Raw genomic sequence first — 16,857 nt, 5'->3', positions numbered from 1 at the left:
AGAGATCGACAGATTTTTGGATATTAAAGGAATCAAGGGATATGGGGATAGTGCAGGAAAGTGGAGTTGAGGTAGAAGATCAGCCATGATCTGAATGAATGGCACAGCAGGCTCGAAGGGTCGAATGACATGCTCATGCTCCTTATTCTTATGTTCTTATGTCAGCAAGAACAGGAGTGTTGGTGGGCAGGACAGTGTTCAGCAGCAGATCCTATCCAACACTTTTGATGTGCTGAAGTGTGCAGTGTGTGGAGGATGAGATGTAAGCCAGGAAAGTATTGGTATAGTTGAGTCTCGAGGTAACAACGGCGTGGATGACGGTTTCGGCAGTACATGGATCAAGGAACAGAAGCGGGCAATGTTTTGGAGGCAAAAGTAGGTAGTCTTGTGATGGGGAGAATATGGGGTCCAAACTGAACTCAAAGGTTGCAAACAATTTGATTCTGTGGCCTAAGTGGGGGATGGAATTGATGGCAAGGATACAAAGTTTGTGGCACGGGCCAAAGACTATGGGCTGGATTTTCATTGGGCTTGCATCTCTATTGACACCCCGAAGGGTGAGTAATGGGTATGCAAATGATTTCCGCCGGGCAGTCAGCTTCCAGCGCCCCGTCGGGAAATTAAGTGCCAATTTTGCAGGGATGCTGAGCAGTACCGCCTGGGAGCAGGTGTGCAACACCCTCGGTTGCAACAACATGGTGAAGTTTGTTTCAAGCGGGACCCATAGCGCCCCATAAGAAAGCTGACGGTCCGAGCTGATCCGGAGGCAGAGGGAAGGAATGACTACATGAGATGAGTGTGATTGAGGTTTTTTTTGCTGTGTTTTGCGGTTTATCTTTATGCGGGGTGAGCAAGGTATTAGGAATGTTTTTTTTGTGGGCTTTCTTGGCGATTTTTTTTCCAGGGAAGCCTCTCTTAGGCTGGCTCTTTAGCAACAGATTCTCAGTTGCGCAGCCGGCCTAGCGCCTTGAGAGGTGTGGAACGCCTGCCTTAGTGCTCCGCTCCACACTCAGGGCCCAGCTGCTGAGTTTGGTAACTGCAGACGCAAACCATTTCCCGGCGAAAACTTTACTGCCCCGCCGCCATTATCGCCCGATAAAGTCTCCAACCGAAAATCCAGCCCTATGACTCTGGTCTTCCCAATGTTTAACTGGAGGAAACTGCAACTCATCCAAGATTCCATGTCAGACAAGCAGTCTGACAACACAGAGGCAGCTGAGCGGTTGTGAGTAGTGTTAGAGAGCTAGAACTGGGTGTTGTCAACATACGTGTGGAATTTGTCATGTTTATGGATGATATCTCCATGGAGCAGCATATGGATGAGGAAGAGGATAGATCCTTGGAGGATTTCAGAGGTAATGGTGTAGGGCTCGGAGGAGCAGCTATTGCTGGAAATACTCTGGCTATGGTTGAACAGGATGGAACCGAGCAAGAGCAGTCGCACTGAATTAGACAATGGAGGAGAGTCGTTGGAGGAGGATGGTGTGGTCGACTGTGTCAAAGGCTGGAGAGATGTCAAAAAGGACAAGGAGGGAAAATGCACCATGGTCACAGTCACAGAAGATATGATTTGTGATTTTGGTTCGGGCCGTTTCAATGCTGTGGCATGGTCGGAAACAGGTCACTTGTCAAGCCAAACCTGGATGTTGTCCAAGTCCTTCTCCAGATTGGCATGGCCTGCTTCACCATCAGAGTTGTGAATGGAATTGAACACTGTGGAATCATAAAAGAACAGCACCACTGCTGAAATATAATGGAGGGAACCTCACTGATGAATTAGCCAAAGATGGTTGGGCCATAAATCCTGTCCCGAGGAATGTCTTGGGGCTGCGATGATTGGTCTCCGGAAATCACTACTATCTTCCTATGTAGCCGGAATAATTCCAACCTTTAGAGGATTTCCCTGGGACTCACATTGACCTCACTTTTGTCAGGCTCTTTGGTGCCACACTTTGGTGTCAAATGCTGCCTTGATGTCAAAAACAACTACTCGCACCTCTCAACGTGATGGATATGTGTGTTTCTGTGTGTATGGACTGCTCTAGATTAGCCTTTCATTCATTCAGAAATTGCAAAATGTGCTATTAATAAAATTCAGTCCCAGTCACATCAAGACACTCAGTATGTAGTAGCTATTTTTCACTGACTAGTTTATCATATAATGTGATCAAGTGACAGTGGATGGCTAATGTGCTAGTTAGTGGGCAAGATATGGGAAGCTCAAACACATTTTGAAAACAAGTTCATGAACAAGCTGTTCAGACTCATTGACTGAAAAAAGCAGCTTGCGCTAACATGATGTTATCAAATCATGGAAATGAGTTGCAAAATAAATTATCCAATTTTGTTAAAAGCGTTAGACATCAATTGTTTTATTATTACATACACACTAGATGTTGAAAAATTCTAGAACTGACAGTTATTAATCGATATCAATGACATTGGTGACATTGGGCCCAAGTTTTGGATTCCTGGTAGAACGGTGCACCTCGGAGAGGCCCGCCTAATTTCTAGAACTGAAAAAGCGGCAAATACTTACCTCGCGATTCTCCAATATCTGTAGGCCCGTTTCCAGCTCAGCGCGGTGCAGCAGGAGCTGCTGGGGGCAGAGCAAACGCGTTCTGACCAAGCACTGCCGGCAGGGGGGCGGGGCTAGGGCCCAGTGTCAGTTTGAGTGCGGCAGCGTTGCGCATGCGCGTTGGCACACAAACTTTGGCAATCAGCCATCTTTAAAAGGGACATGCAGAAGAGTAAAAATTAAACTTTTAAAAAGGTGCGTGCTGGCTGGCTGGTTCTCCCTCCCGGTGTTTTTCAGGCCTCCCCTATCCCCTGGCCGAACGGCCGAAAGATCGCAGCTTGGTGCCTGCTGCCGCTGTTTCGATGGAGGTGTAAGAAAAGTTAATTTTTTATTTATTGATTTATTTATCATTTATTATTGATGATGGCTCTTTATTGGTAAAAGTGAAGTGTTTAATGCTTTGTAAAATCCCCCAACTTCCCTCCCCCCAGCTCTCGCTCCCTGCGCCTAATTCCTAAAATGTAGGCAAGGTTTTTCTGAGCGTACAAAAATTGACACTCTCTCCGTTCTAAGTTAGTTTGGAGTAACTTTTCGCTGCCTAAACTTGCAAAACAGATGTAAATGGCTGGTAGCCCCCTTTTGAAAAAAAATTGTACTAAAACGAAACTATTTTAACTAACTAGAATTGGAGTAAACTAAATGCCGAGAATTGTGATTTCTAAGATACTCCATACTAAACTAGTTGCTCAAAAAAAATAGAAGCAATTCAAGCTGAAACTTGGGCCCATAATAAACTAGCTAAAACAAAGACTGAATATAATTGACACAAAAACTGACATGATCAAATTCCTGTGAATAAAGGGACCTGTGTCATACTTGCATAACACTATCATTTCAAATCCAACATACAGGCCCGTGCGGTCAATAACAGCTGTTTCTACCACACCATAACATTTGTTGTGATGCGTCACCAGACGCGTTAAGCGCAGGGGGAAAAAAATATTTGAGCAGAAATGTTTTTTATTCATCAAACTGGCACACAGCAAACAGGCTATACAAGGATGTGTGGTTTAATCACAAGATGTAATTTTAATGAAGCCATTTCATACTGTTAACTGAGTTTTCAAAGACTTCTCCTGGGGTGATTGCACGGTTTCTTTATTTCACAACTAGAAGAACACATGTGTAATCCAAACAGAAACATATATAACAGATCATTTTGTTCAGCTTAAAAAAACTGAAATACTGTATCGGAGGGTTTCATGATATAGGCGGATGTGAGCTTGTATTTGAGATACCTTGCATGTGGTATCCTACGTCTCAGCTATGTTATCATGAGAAGTCACCAGCCAAAGCCAGGTGCTTTCCCAGAGATAAAGGGTGAAAATAGATGGGACGATTTCCCTGAGCCACTCCTGAGCATCTCTGAATGGTAGTTCTAAAGCATTGTCAACACCACCAATTTGCATTTGTACTGCACTTTTAATGTTGAACAACATTTCAAGGCGCTCAAGTGACACACAATAAGAAAAACAGACACTAGACAAAGAAGGATATACTAGGAGGGGTAACCAAAAGCTTGGTCATCGAGGTAGTTTTTTTTTAAGGCGAGGGCGGAGGAGAGGTAGAGGGGTTTAGGGAAGGAATTCTAGTGTGAGCTCAGGTGGCTGATGTTTAGAAGGGTGGAGGATGGGAGGCTGGCCAGGAAACATGGCAATAGTTGAGTCTGGCGAGGCCAAAAGCATGGATGAGTGTTTCAGCAGATGGGCTGTGGCAGGGACAGAGGCGGCTGATACTACAGAGATAGAAGTAGGAGGTCTTTGGGATGGAGAGGATATGGGGTCATAAGCTCAACTCCAGGTTGAATAAGATGCTGTGATTTGCTAACAGTACACTTCAGCCTGAGACAGTGGCCAGAGAAGGGTTGGAATCAATGCCAATGGCATGGAATTTATGGTGGAAGCTTGAGATGATAGCTTTGGTCTTCCTAATGTTTATCCGAAGGAAACTGTGGCTCATTTAAGCCTGGAAATCAACAAGCAGTCTCATAGCATATAGGTAGTGGACGGGTCGAGAGAGCAGCTGGAGTAGTAGAACTTGCTGTAATCAGCGTACATGTGGAAACTGACCCCATGACTGGTGATGATATTGCCAAAAGGTAGCACATAGAAGAGAAGGACACTGAGGATTAGGAGAGCGGATATAAGGAGCAGAGGAGGTCTGAGAGCAGCGAGAGAGAAAGCAACGAAAAAAATTGAGTGACGTAGGTGATTGGTTGGTGAGTATCACTGTTGTCTTTTCTTCTCTCTAAGTTAGGGCAGAGGGGTACGCTAAAATTTTTAGTTAATAATCGAATAAATCGAGGCTTGGCAGGGCAGCTCAGTCCCATGGAATGCACATCCTGTGTTATATGGGAAGTCCTGGATGCTTCTCGTGGTCAGGACGACCATGTGTGCAGGAAGTGTCGCCAGCTAGAGCAGCTCGAGCTCCAGGTTTTGGAACTTGAGCGGCGGCTGGCATCACTGCAGTCCATCCGCGAGGCTGAGAACTTCGTGGATAGCACATTTCAGGAGGTGGTCACCCCACAGCTTAAGAGTGTGCAGCCAGAGAGGGAATGGGTGACCACCAGCCAGACAAGGAGTCCTCAGGGTACATCTCGCTCACTAACCGATTTTCAGTTCTGGACACTGGTGAGGGTGATGGTTCCTCTGGGGAGAGCAGCCAGAGCCAAGTCCATAGCACCATGGGTGGCTCAGCTGCACCTGGGCAGGTGGCAGGGGAAGAAGAGTGGAAGAGCAATAGTGGTAAGGGATTTGATAGGGGAATAGATAGGCGTTTCTGTGGCCACAATTGTGACTCCAGAATGGTATGCTGCTTTCCTGGTGCCAGGGTTAAGGATGTCACTGAATGGATGCAGGACAGTCTGAGGAGGTAGGGTTAACAGCCAGAGGTTGTGGTCTATATTGGTACCAATGACATAGGTAGAAAGAGGGATGTGGTCCTGCAGGCAGATTTTAGGGAGCTAGGAAAGAGATTAAAAAGCAGGACCTCAAAAAGATAGTAATCTCCAGATTACTCCCAGTGCCTTGTGCTCGTGAGTACAGAACTAGGAGGATAGAGCAGATGAATGCGTGGCTGGAGAGATGGTGCAGGAGGGAGGGCTTTAGAGTCCTGAAGCATTGGGACCATTTCTGGGGGAGGTGGGACCTGTACAAGCCAGACGGGCTGCACCTCAACAGGGCCAGGACCAATATCCTCACAGGGGGGGTTGCTAGTGCTGTTGGGGAGGGTTTAAACTAGCTTAGCAGGGGATGGGAATCTGAGAGCATATTCAAAAAGGAGAGAAGCAAAGCTGGACATGGAAGGCAGAAAATTAGTAAGCGAGTTTGGAAGGTAGAGAAAACAACGGTTGGAAAATAGACGAGAGAGATTGGCAGTGCTAAATGGTACTTCAATGTAAGGAGTCTAAGGAATAAGGCACTTGAGCTGAGAGCACAGATTGACACTTGGGAGTATGATGTTATCGCTATTACTGAGAAATGGCTCAAAGAAGGGCAGGAGTGACAGCTCAACATTCCTGGTTTTCAGACGGGATAGAGAGGGGGGTAAAAAAAAGATGTGGGGTCACAATATTGATTAAAGAAACAATTACAGCTGTGAGGAGGGATGATATGTTAGAGGGGTCATCAAATGAGGCCATATGGGTTGAACTGAAGAACAAAAAGGGGCGATCACACTGCTGGAAGTGTACTATACACCCCCAAACAGTCAGAGGGAGATAGAAGAGCAAATATGTAGGCAAATTTCTGAGAAGTGCAAAAACAATAGGGCAGTAATAGTAGGGGATTTCATCTATCCCAATACTGGGATAGAATTAGTGTGAAAGGTATAGAGGGAGCAGAATTCTTAAAATGCATTCAGGAGACCTTTTTTAGCCAGTATGTAGTAAGGCCAACAAGAGAGGGCGTGGTTCTGGACTTAGTTTTAGGGAATGAAGCTGGGCAGGTGGAAGGGACATCAGTGGGAGAGCATTTTGATAGTTGTGATTGTAATTCAGTTAGATTTAGGGTAGTTATGGAAAAGGTTAAAGACCAGGAATAAAAGTTCTCAATTGGGGAAAAGCTAATTTTACGAAGCTGAGATGTGATTTAGCCAAAGTGGACTGGACAACTACTTGAAGGTAAATTAGTGTCAGAGCAGTGGGAGGCATTCAAAGAGGAGATAGTAATGGTTCAGAGCAAATCTAGAGGTCCCTGGATGTCATGGGGCATACAGGGTGGGATAAAGAAAAAAAAAGGTCAGCATTTGACAGGTACCGAGGGCTCAATACTGCAGAAACCCTAGAGGAGTATAGAAAGTGCTGGGGTGAAATTAAAAAGGCAATTAGGAAAGCAAAGAGAGAGCATGAAAAAATATCGGCAAGTAAAATCAAGGAAAACCCAAAGATGCCGAATGGCCTTCTTCCGTGCTGTAACCAATCTATGGGCCCAAATTTCCCCAGGAGTTGCTCCATTTTTTTTTGGAGCAACTAGATTTTTTTGAAGTCACTTAAAAATTGCAATTCTCCCCATTTAAGTTGCTCCAGTGAAAGTGAGTTAGTTAGGTTTTTTTTTAGTTCAGTTTTTTTTTCCCCAAGAGGGGGCGCTACCAGCACTTATGCCTGTTTTGGCCAATGAAGCAAGTTTAGCCAGCTAAAACTTACTCCAAACTAAGTTAGGCCAGATTAAGTTGCTATTTTTGTGCGTTCTGAAAAACCCTGCGGTGAGTTAAGAGACCAGTGCAGGTAGCCTCTAAATGACAGTGTTGTGATAGGAATGCTAGTTCTTTTTTTAAATCCCAAGCAGCGAGACTGGACAGGGTGTAGGTGCTATCAGCCTGATTAAACGGAGTATATTTTTACTAAAGATAGCTAGATATTAAAGTACTGGAAAATCTTTGAACATTCTTTTCTCCCCCGCCCACCCCCCCCCACCCCTCCCCCCTTGCTGGATCAAAACTCTTCCCTTCCCTTCCCCTCGCCCCCCCCCCCAATCGGATCAAAACACTTTCCCTCACCCCCCCCCCCCCACCATATCAAAACTCTTCCCCTCCCCCACCCCCCCATCAAAACGCTTCCCCTCCCCTCCCCCCCCATCAAAACACTTCCCCGCACCAACCTCTCTTGTAGCCCTCAGCACGGGAAGGCAGCGGCCGGCCTGTGCGGCAGGCCACTCGGCCCGACATAGGGGCAGCGAACATCTCGTTGTTTCTTTGGCCAAGGATAGGGTCGCCCGGACAAGATGCGCTGGAAGGGCCAGGATCTACAGCGCACACGCGCAGACTCCACTGCGCATGTACGCAGCTGCCGGCACTCTTTTCAGCGCAGGGCTGTAGCTCCGCCCACCACCCGTTCCGATGCACAGGCCACAGGACTGGAAACAACGGGGAGAATACGGAGGTAAGAAATCAGCACCATTTCTGTACTACAAAGTCTGTGCACCTCATGGAGGTGCGCCGTTCTAGCAGAGGGGGCAAACTTGGGCCCTATGATTTTAAATACATTAAGAGCAAGAGGATAACTAAAAAAAAAAAGTAGGATCTATTAGAGACCATGAAGGTAACGTGTGTGGAGACAAAAGACATGCGTATGGTTAATGAATACTTGGCGCCTGTTTTCACAAAAGAGAGGGACGATGCAGACAATGCAATCAGGGAGAAGTGTGAAATATTAGATGAAATAAACATAGAGAGAGGGGAAATATTAAGGGGTTTAGCATCTTTGAAAGTGGATAAATCTCCAGACCCAGATGAAATGTATCCCAGGCTGTTAAGAGAAGCAAGAGAGGAAGTAGCGAGGCTCTGACCATCATTTTCCAATCCTCTCTGGCTACAGGTGTGGTGTTGGAGGACTGCTAACAATGTAAAAAAGGGAGCAAGGGATAGACTGAGTAATGACAGACCAGTCAGCCTAAGCTTAGTTGTGGGAAAATTATTGGAAAAAATTCTGAGGGACAGGATAAATCTTCATTTAGATCGGACAGTCAGCATGAATTTGTTACGGGAAGGTCTGACTAACTTGATTGAAATTTTTTGAGGAGGTAACAAGGAGGGCTGATGAGGGTAGTGCATTTGATGCACTCTATATGGATTTTAGCAAGGCTTTTGATAAGGTCGCACATGGCAGACTGGTCACGAAAGTAAAAGCCCATGGGATCCAAGGCAAAGTGGCAAGTTGGATCCATAATTGGCTCAGAGGCAGAAAGCAAAAGGGTGTAAGAGCAGGAAGGTTATGCATCACTGTATAAAACACTAGTTAGGCCACAGCTAGAGTACAGGTACTGCGTGCAGATCTGGTCACCACATTACAGGAAAGATGTGATTGCACTAGAGAGGGTACAGAGGAAATTTACAAGGATGTTGCCTAGACTGGAGAATTTTAGCTATGTGGAAAGATTGGATAGGCTGGTATTGTTTTCTTTGGAACAGAAGAGGCTGAGGGGAGACCTTATTGAGGTGTATAAAATTGAGGGGCCTAGATAGAGTGGATAGGAAGGACCTATTTCCCTTAGCAGAGGTGTCAATAACCAGGGGACATAGATTTAAAGTAATTGGTAGAAGGTTTAGAGGGTATTTGAGGAGAATATTTTTCACCCAGAAAGTGGTGGGTGGTAGAGACAGAAACCCTCATAGCACTTGGAGTACTTGGATTTGCACTCAAGTGCCATAACCTACAAGGCTACGGACCAAGAGCTGGAAAGTGGGATCAGGCTGGATAGCTCTGTCGGTTGGCAGGGACACAGTGGGCCGCGTGGCCTCCTTTTGTGCTGTAAATTTCTGTGATTCTATGATATGATAGAGCTATTGCTGCAAGCTCTGGAACTGCAGCTTACTTACACATTCTGCAACAAATTGGGCAGATTTTCTTATTTTGCTCTTGGGCACTAATAATTGCTTAGGTAGCGCACATAGAGGAAAGTCAGGCGAGTTGCATCAGCTGCCCATGATGGATTCTGCCTGATTTTCCATCCATTCCACTACGGACATGCGATTCTTCCAGTCTGACTTTCCTCTCTGTATTCTACCCAGGCAATTAATTGTGCTCATTCGCAACAGAGGAAAATATACCCCATAATATCAATTATAAGCCATTCGTAACAAAACACAGATTGCTTTTTGAAATTTTACCTTTTCACAGTGTTTGCTAGTTTTCCCAATTCTGCATTCTGCAATGTAATATCTCGAACAAAGTTCTTGATCACACATTCATATTGACGAATCAGCTTGGGCTCTGCTGTTTGCAGGTTCTGATAAAAGGCAGCAACCTGCTGAGGTCTGTTTGGAAACACAATGAATGAATGAATAAATAATGAGGCATAACAAGCAGCTTCCCCGAAACACTGATTGATAGAAAATACTGGAAATACTCAGCAGGTCAGGCAGCATCTGTGGAGAAAGAAACAGAGTTACCGTTTCAGGTCGATGACCATTAATCACCAAAAGGTTGGCCGCACTGCACCCACCTCCACACCTCATTCTCCAATCAATGCTCCTATCAAGCAAGGTGTTGCACTGAGAGCAGAGTTTTACAACATTTACCCTAAAGTATCTCATTAAAAAAATGACAATGCAATGAGTTTGATGCTGCTGAAAGCAATGAGAGTTGTTTCTACTTTGTACTAGTCTGCCATTGCTTTGCAAAGTATGGCTTAGTAGATTTTAGTTATCAATTGTCACCACAATAAAATGCCTAAAATTAAATAGATGCACCTCCACATGTAGTTAAATTGAACTCACTTTGATCAAATTCCTCATTTCATCTTCAAAGGACAGAGCTTTTTTAAGAATCTAAGAGGATACATGGAAAGGTTTTTGGTAAACTTTTTCTTTCCGTCAGATTTTTTTCCTTCCTCTCATAAATATAGCAGGCCGTGCTGCAGTGTGGCTCTCTTGTACTTCAGTCAAGCAATTATTTTTCAGGTGAGCATGGACAGTGAGGGGCCGAAATTCAGCCTCCCGATAAGGCCTGTTAACGCCGGAAAGCGACGGCCACATGGCAATGTTGAATAGCCGCCGCTTACGAAATTCTCCCCGGTGGTGACCACTTCCGCCCCGTTGTTGCCGAACCCACCGAAGGGCGTCATCAGAGCGCGCACCACCGGCGTCCCGCCCCACAAGCAAAATTCACCTGAAAAAATCTTCCGGCCTCCGCTCGGTGCCCCGACAGTTTTTTCTGTCAATGCACTGTGTTCGCACTGGCGGTGTGGCCTCCGTTAAAGGGGAGGGCGCACCACCACGCCGCCATCCTATTTTTTTTCTGGTCGACAATTATGCCCCCCGGGTTCGGCCAGGCCGCCAACAGGCAGCCTGGCACCCCCTCTTGGATGCCAGGCCGCTGGCCCAGCCGAAACCCTCTCTGGTGGCCCAGTGGACTTACCTTAAAGTGTTAGAGAGCTCGCAGTGGCTCTCCCCTTTAACTGAATGAGAGAGATGTGTTGACATGCCAGCGCGATGACGTCACCAGCCCGGCGCTGATGACTGACAGTGGTGGAGACTCCATCCGGCCTCCACTTCCACCCCCATTATGACGGTATCTCCGTTCCTGCCCCCACTTCCATCCTCATTATGACCGAATTTAGCCCTGCTTGAAAAAAACCCGACAGGGCTGAATTTCACAAGATGGGCCGCCGCATCTATTGCGGCAGTCAAAACACACCAAAAACGGTAGGTGCGCCCCGTTTTCGGCGGGGGGTGAATTTCGGCCCGAGTGTCTACAAGCTATTTGGCCATAGGGTATCACAACGGAGCTCAATCCTGTCCTCATCCAATTCACACAGTCTTTCCAGCAGAGAACACACTTCACATGCAAATATTAAAAGCCCTGTTTGGATCAACACCTAACTGGAACAACTAATCAAACAGACAAACAGCAAGCGAACCCTGGCTGATCCTCCCCTCCCTAGTGTAAGGACACAGAGACTAATTGTGGTACCACAGTTAGTGGCTCATCTGAGATCAACAAGCTTAGAACAATCTGTATGACTAAGTCCTAGTACATGTTGAAAATATGATTAGCATCCAGCTCTTAGTTTTGTTCCATCCACTCTGTAGATGTTTGCAATACTTTTTTTTTTAAATTAAACAATGAGAGAACAACATTTTTAGAAGCATTGCCTCAGGGAGTTACCAAGGCTGACTGTTAGGGACCCAAATTATCATTAAATAAGAATTAGAAACCCAGGAATGATTCAGCTTCAAAGTTGGCATTAATTCAGTTCCTTTACACTATCAGAGCCAGTAACTCATCCAAACCAATACTTTGAAGATGTTTGAAATGGAAATTATACATCATTTTTTTTTAAACTGATTTTTGAAAGGCTTACTGATAAGAATCTTTCCAACAAAAAGTAAAAATTAACAAAATATTCAGGGCAATTTATCCATGATGGTTGTGGCAACAATAATAGACTGCGGCAGCGATATTCATACTCTACATTGCTATGCTTTTGTCAGATTATAAAACAGCACAAAAATGTGTACCTATCAAAAGAGTGACACATATTAATGCCAATTAGCATTACTGTATTTTTTGAAATAGTCTTTAAATGAGATTGAGTTCTGAATGTTTTGAATTATGTTACATGGCATTCTGGTGCCATGCTATTGTAACATTAATTTTTATTTTTAAAAAGTCTAAAATATCAATCATATCCATTGTCAACAACGACTTATATTTATATAACACCTTTAACATAATAAAATTCCCAAGGCGCTTTACAGGAGCGTTATCAAAAAAAAGTTAACGTCAAATATTAGCAGATTAAGGCCCCGAAATTGCCCTTTGCCCCGATTGGGGGTGGTGACCTTCCGGGACTGGGACTTCCTGTGCTCGGCCCGGATGTCCCACCCCCAACACTGAATTATGCCGTGCGCCCCACTCAGCTTCCTTTAAGGGGCGCTCACGGGGCGGCAGCGTAATGCCGAGTCCAGTGCCGCGCGGAGCAGTTACAAGCGTAGCGCTGATGCGATACAACACCCCTCCCCTTCAATTAAAGGGGAGGGCCGCTGTACACTCTGCAGGACCTTTGGTGGCCGCCACTGAGCGACCGACTGTACCAGCAGTCCGGCACCCAAAATGGAGTGCCGGGCTGCACAATGTCGGCCCGGTCGACGCGAGGATCGCCATTGTCGGGCTGATGCAAGAGTCGGCCGATAAATAAAGATGGCAGCCCGAAGCGCTAAAGGCATTTAAGGGGCGCCCCGCGGGGCAATTGACAATTTCCCCCATGGGACGCAAAGGGATCAGCGTGGGGCAGTGAGGGGTCGACGCGCATGGCGATGATGTCATCGGCAGTTGCGCGCCGGCCTGGGGTGCTAATCACATGGCAATCCCCCAATCCTCTATGGCAATTTTCCGGGAGGCTCATCCCCGTGCCCATGTGAAAACGCACCCCGGCGGCGCTAACGGGGCTATAAAAAAGGATAATTTTTCCCCCTAAATCCCTTCCACCATTACTGTTGTGATAGGTAGTCGATGGCAGCGACTATTTTCCCTGCAGACGTAAGGGGACATCCTTGTCCTCAGCCGTAATATACCAGTGAGATGATCATAGACTATTCACACCTTCCTTATGTGTATTTCATGGTCCAGAACGAAGGAGTCACCAATCTGATTGACACTACCAGCAAGAAAGAAACAGCAGGAAAAATCCCTTTTTACTGGTAGTTGAATGAAGTTTGTTGTTATCTTGTAACTACCAAACAGCAAAAAACATGATAACTAGCCTTATGTTGAACAGTTTTGCAAGACATTGGTCCCTTTTTGCAGTGAACATTGTTCCAATTTAGTGATGATTTTGCTTTTAATCTAGCCAATTTAGAAGCAGCTGTAAATCTGGCTAATGCAATAACAAATATATAATAGAGGGGCGTACACTTTGAACTAAATCCAAATCCAGACAACAAGCTCTTTATCTCGTTAATCACAATGGTTTTAATGTCTACCTCAAATGAGCGTAATGTTACACCTTTCATTTATTTTATACAATTGCGCATGCAAACAATGGAACTGGCACTACACGTTTACTCGTTAGGCAAAAACTGGCAGCTTGCAGAACCCACAAATGTGTGGCTCCTCGTTGCTGTGAGAATTGCAGAGTTGGCAGGGGCGGAGGGGGAAAAGGGAAAGAATTCCCAAGGAGGTGCTCCTGATCGCCCACCATAACTTCAGCAAAAACCCCAGAGAAATGGTGTAAACAGCTGTTAACCGTTTTTCCAGCATTTCCGCTGATCTTCCAAAGTTATGACAAATGATTGGGAGAACCTCTGGAATTTCCAAGCATGGGTCTTTTGCATTAGAAAGAACGCAGTCAATGACGGGATTACCCTCCCCTAAGCTTGTAAGAACACAAGAAATAGGAGCAGGAGTAGGCCATACGGCCCCTCGAGCCTGCTCCAACATTCAATAAGATCATGGCTGATCTGATCATGGACTCAGCTCCACTTCACCACCCACTCCCCATAACCCCTTATCCCTTTAGCGTTTAAGAAACTGTCTATTTCTGTCTTAAATTTATTCAATGTCCCAGCTTCCACAGCTCTCTGAGGCGGCAAATTCCACAGATTTACAACCCTCAGAAGAAATTTCTCCTCATCTGTTTTAAATGGGCGGCCCCTTATTCTAAGATCATGCCCTCTAGTTCTAGTCTCTCCCATCAGTGGAAGCATCCTCTCTGCATCCACCTTATCAAGCCCCCTCATAATCTTATACGTTTCGATAAGATCACCTCTCATTCTTCTGAATTCCAATGAATAGAGGCCCAACCTACTCAACCTTTCCTCATGTCAACCCCCTCATCCCTGAAATCAACCTAGTGAACCTTCTGTGAACTGCCTCTAAAGCAAGTATATCCTTTCGTAAATATGGAAACCAAAACTGCATGCAGTATTCCAGGTGTGGCCTCACCAATATCTTATATAGCTGTAGCAAGACTTCCTTGCTTTTATACTCCATCCCCTTTGCAATAAAGACCAAGATACCATTGGCCTTCCTGATCATTTGCTGCACCTGCATACTATCCTTTTGTGTTTCATGCACAAGTACCCCCAGGTCCAGTTGTACTGCGGCACTTTGCAATCTTTCTCCATTTAACTAATAACTTGCTCTTTGATTCTTCCTGCCAAAGTGCATGACCTCACACTTTCCAACATTATACTCCATCTGACAAATTTTTGCCCACTCACTTAGCCTGTCTATGTCCTTCGGCAGATTTTGTGTGTCCTCCTCACACATTGCTTTTCCTCCTATCTTTGTATCGTCAGTAAACTTGGCTACGTTACACTCAGTCCCTTCTTCCAAGTCATTTATATAGATTGTAAATAGTTGGGGTCCCAGCACTGATCCCTGCGGCACTCCACTAGTTACTGGTTGCCAACCAGAGAATGAACCATTTATCCCGACTCTCTGTTCTCTGTTAGTTAGCCAATCCTCTATCCATACTAATATATTACCCCCCAATCCCGTGAACTTTTATCTTGTGCAGTAATCTTTTATGTGGTACCTTGTCAAATGCTTTCTGGAAGTCCAAATACACCACATCCACTGGTTCCCCTTTATCCACCCTGTTCGTGACATCCTCAAAGAATTCTAGCAAATTTGTCAAACATGACTTCCCTTTCATAAATTCATGCTGACTCTGCCTGACCGAATTTTGCTTTACAAATGTCCTGCTACTGCTTCTTTAATAATGGAATCCAACATTTTCCCAACCACAGATGTTAGGCTAACTGGTCTATAGTTTCCTGCTTTTTGTCTGCCTCCTTTTTTTAAATTGAGGCATTACATTTGCAGTTTTCCAATCTGCTGCGACCTCCCCAGAATCCAGGGAATTTTGGTAAATTACAACCAATGCATCCACAATCCCTGCCGCTACTTCCCTTAAGACCCTAGGATGCAAGCCATCAGGTCCAGGGGATTGATTTGCCTTTAGTCCCATTATCTTACTGAGTACCACCTCCTTCATTTAAATGTGCCAGTCTTCAAGTGGAGCCTACCAAATATAATTGTATCCCAGTACTAAACTGCTTTGTGTAAAATGTAGTCAATGAATGGAGATTGTGAAATAATTTGAAACTTTAGAAAAATAATGAGACAATAGAAGTGACAGTAATGAGCAGAATTCTCATTGCTTCAGACAGTGAAAGTCCCCAAGATGAGTGTTTGCTTAGTGATTTCCAACTATTGCTCACTGTCGGTGAAGTAGTAACAATGGGCCCAAGTTTCCGCCCGTTTTTCGCGCCACAAAGTGCGCCTAAAAAAAACTTGCAGATTCTCCGGCTCCCTGCTGGTCCTCTGGAGTCGGGCGTGGCACAGCACGAGCTGTGGGGGGCGGAGCTAGGTCCCTGCGCTGAAAACAGTGCCGGGACCTCTGCACATGCACGCTACAGTGGGCGCGCATGTGCAGTAGCTCCAGGCGCCCAAAACTGCGTGGGAGGGGCCCGAAGCACGCAGGCCCTAGCCCTGGCCGAATGGCCTCACTGGGGCTGCGTGCATAAGGCTGCCTCCCACGCCCAGCTCCTGCTTCCTCCCGACCCGACTCCTGCTTCCCCCTCCCCGGACCAGACCCGACCCGACCCCCCGGACTGGACCCAACCCGCGCTCCCCCACCCCCACGCCCGACCCGAACCGACCTCCCTCCGCCCCCCCCCGACCCGATCCGCGCTCCCGACCCGACCCCCCCCGACCCAAACCGACCCGCGCTCCGTTCCCTCCCCCCCCCCCCACCCTCCGACCTGACCCGACCTCCGTCCACCCCCCCGATCCGACCCGTGCTCCCGACCCGACCCAACCCAACGCCACCTACCTGTAAATCTGGTGCTGGGGACGGGCCCTGCCCGAAGTCTTGGGCCCGGCCAGTTCAGCCTCCCACGCCCTTCTCCTTCCCCCCCCCTCTTCTCCTCCCCCCCCCTCCGCCTTCTCCTCCCTCCCTCCCTTCCCTCTCTCCCTGTACCCCCCTCCTCCCCTCGCTGTCAGAAACACAGACACTGACAGAGAGTGAGAGACACACACAGACAGACAGACGAGAGATAGAGACACACTGTGGGGGGGGGGGGCATCCCAGCACGCTGTTGGAGGGCTCCCGGGGCTGCAGTCGGTAAGTAGAAAATGTTTTATTTATTGATTTATTTTTAAAGAAATTATTTCTTATTAATTTTTTTTGATTGATTTATTGGTTGTTTTTATCATTTATTATTGATGATGGCTCTTTATTTGTAAAACTGAAGAGTTTAATGTTTGTAAACTTCCCTTTAAACCCTCCACCCCCCCCATTCCCTACGCCTGATTTGTAACCTACGCCTGATTT

The 16,857-nt window shown here is 46.2% G+C and overlaps 1 protein-coding gene across 3 annotated transcripts in view; it reads right to left on the bottom strand.

The window, feature by feature from the left end:
• Positions 1 to 16,857, bottom strand: part of rasef (RAS and EF-hand domain containing) — a 138,153-nt gene that overhangs the window by 64,752 nt on the left and 56,544 nt on the right. For all 3 annotated transcript variants that reach the window (XR_011593563.1, XM_070882530.1, XM_070882525.1), the window contains exon 2: positions 9,683 to 9,829. Coding sequence is in view for 2 of the 3 variants with exons in the window: in XM_070882530.1 (XP_070738631.1) it covers positions 9,683 to 9,829 (147 nt within the window). In the remaining variant the exon portion in view is untranslated. The remainder of the gene's footprint in view (positions 1 to 9,682; positions 9,830 to 16,857) is intronic.

The sequence above is a fragment of the Pristiophorus japonicus genome, chromosome 1 (assembly GCF_044704955.1).
Source record: "Pristiophorus japonicus isolate sPriJap1 chromosome 1, sPriJap1.hap1, whole genome shotgun sequence".
Lineage (NCBI taxonomy): Eukaryota > Metazoa > Chordata > Chondrichthyes > Pristiophoridae > Pristiophorus > Pristiophorus japonicus.
The sequence above is the reverse complement of the archived record's forward strand: the minus strand, read 5'-3'. Positions and strand labels throughout refer to the sequence as shown.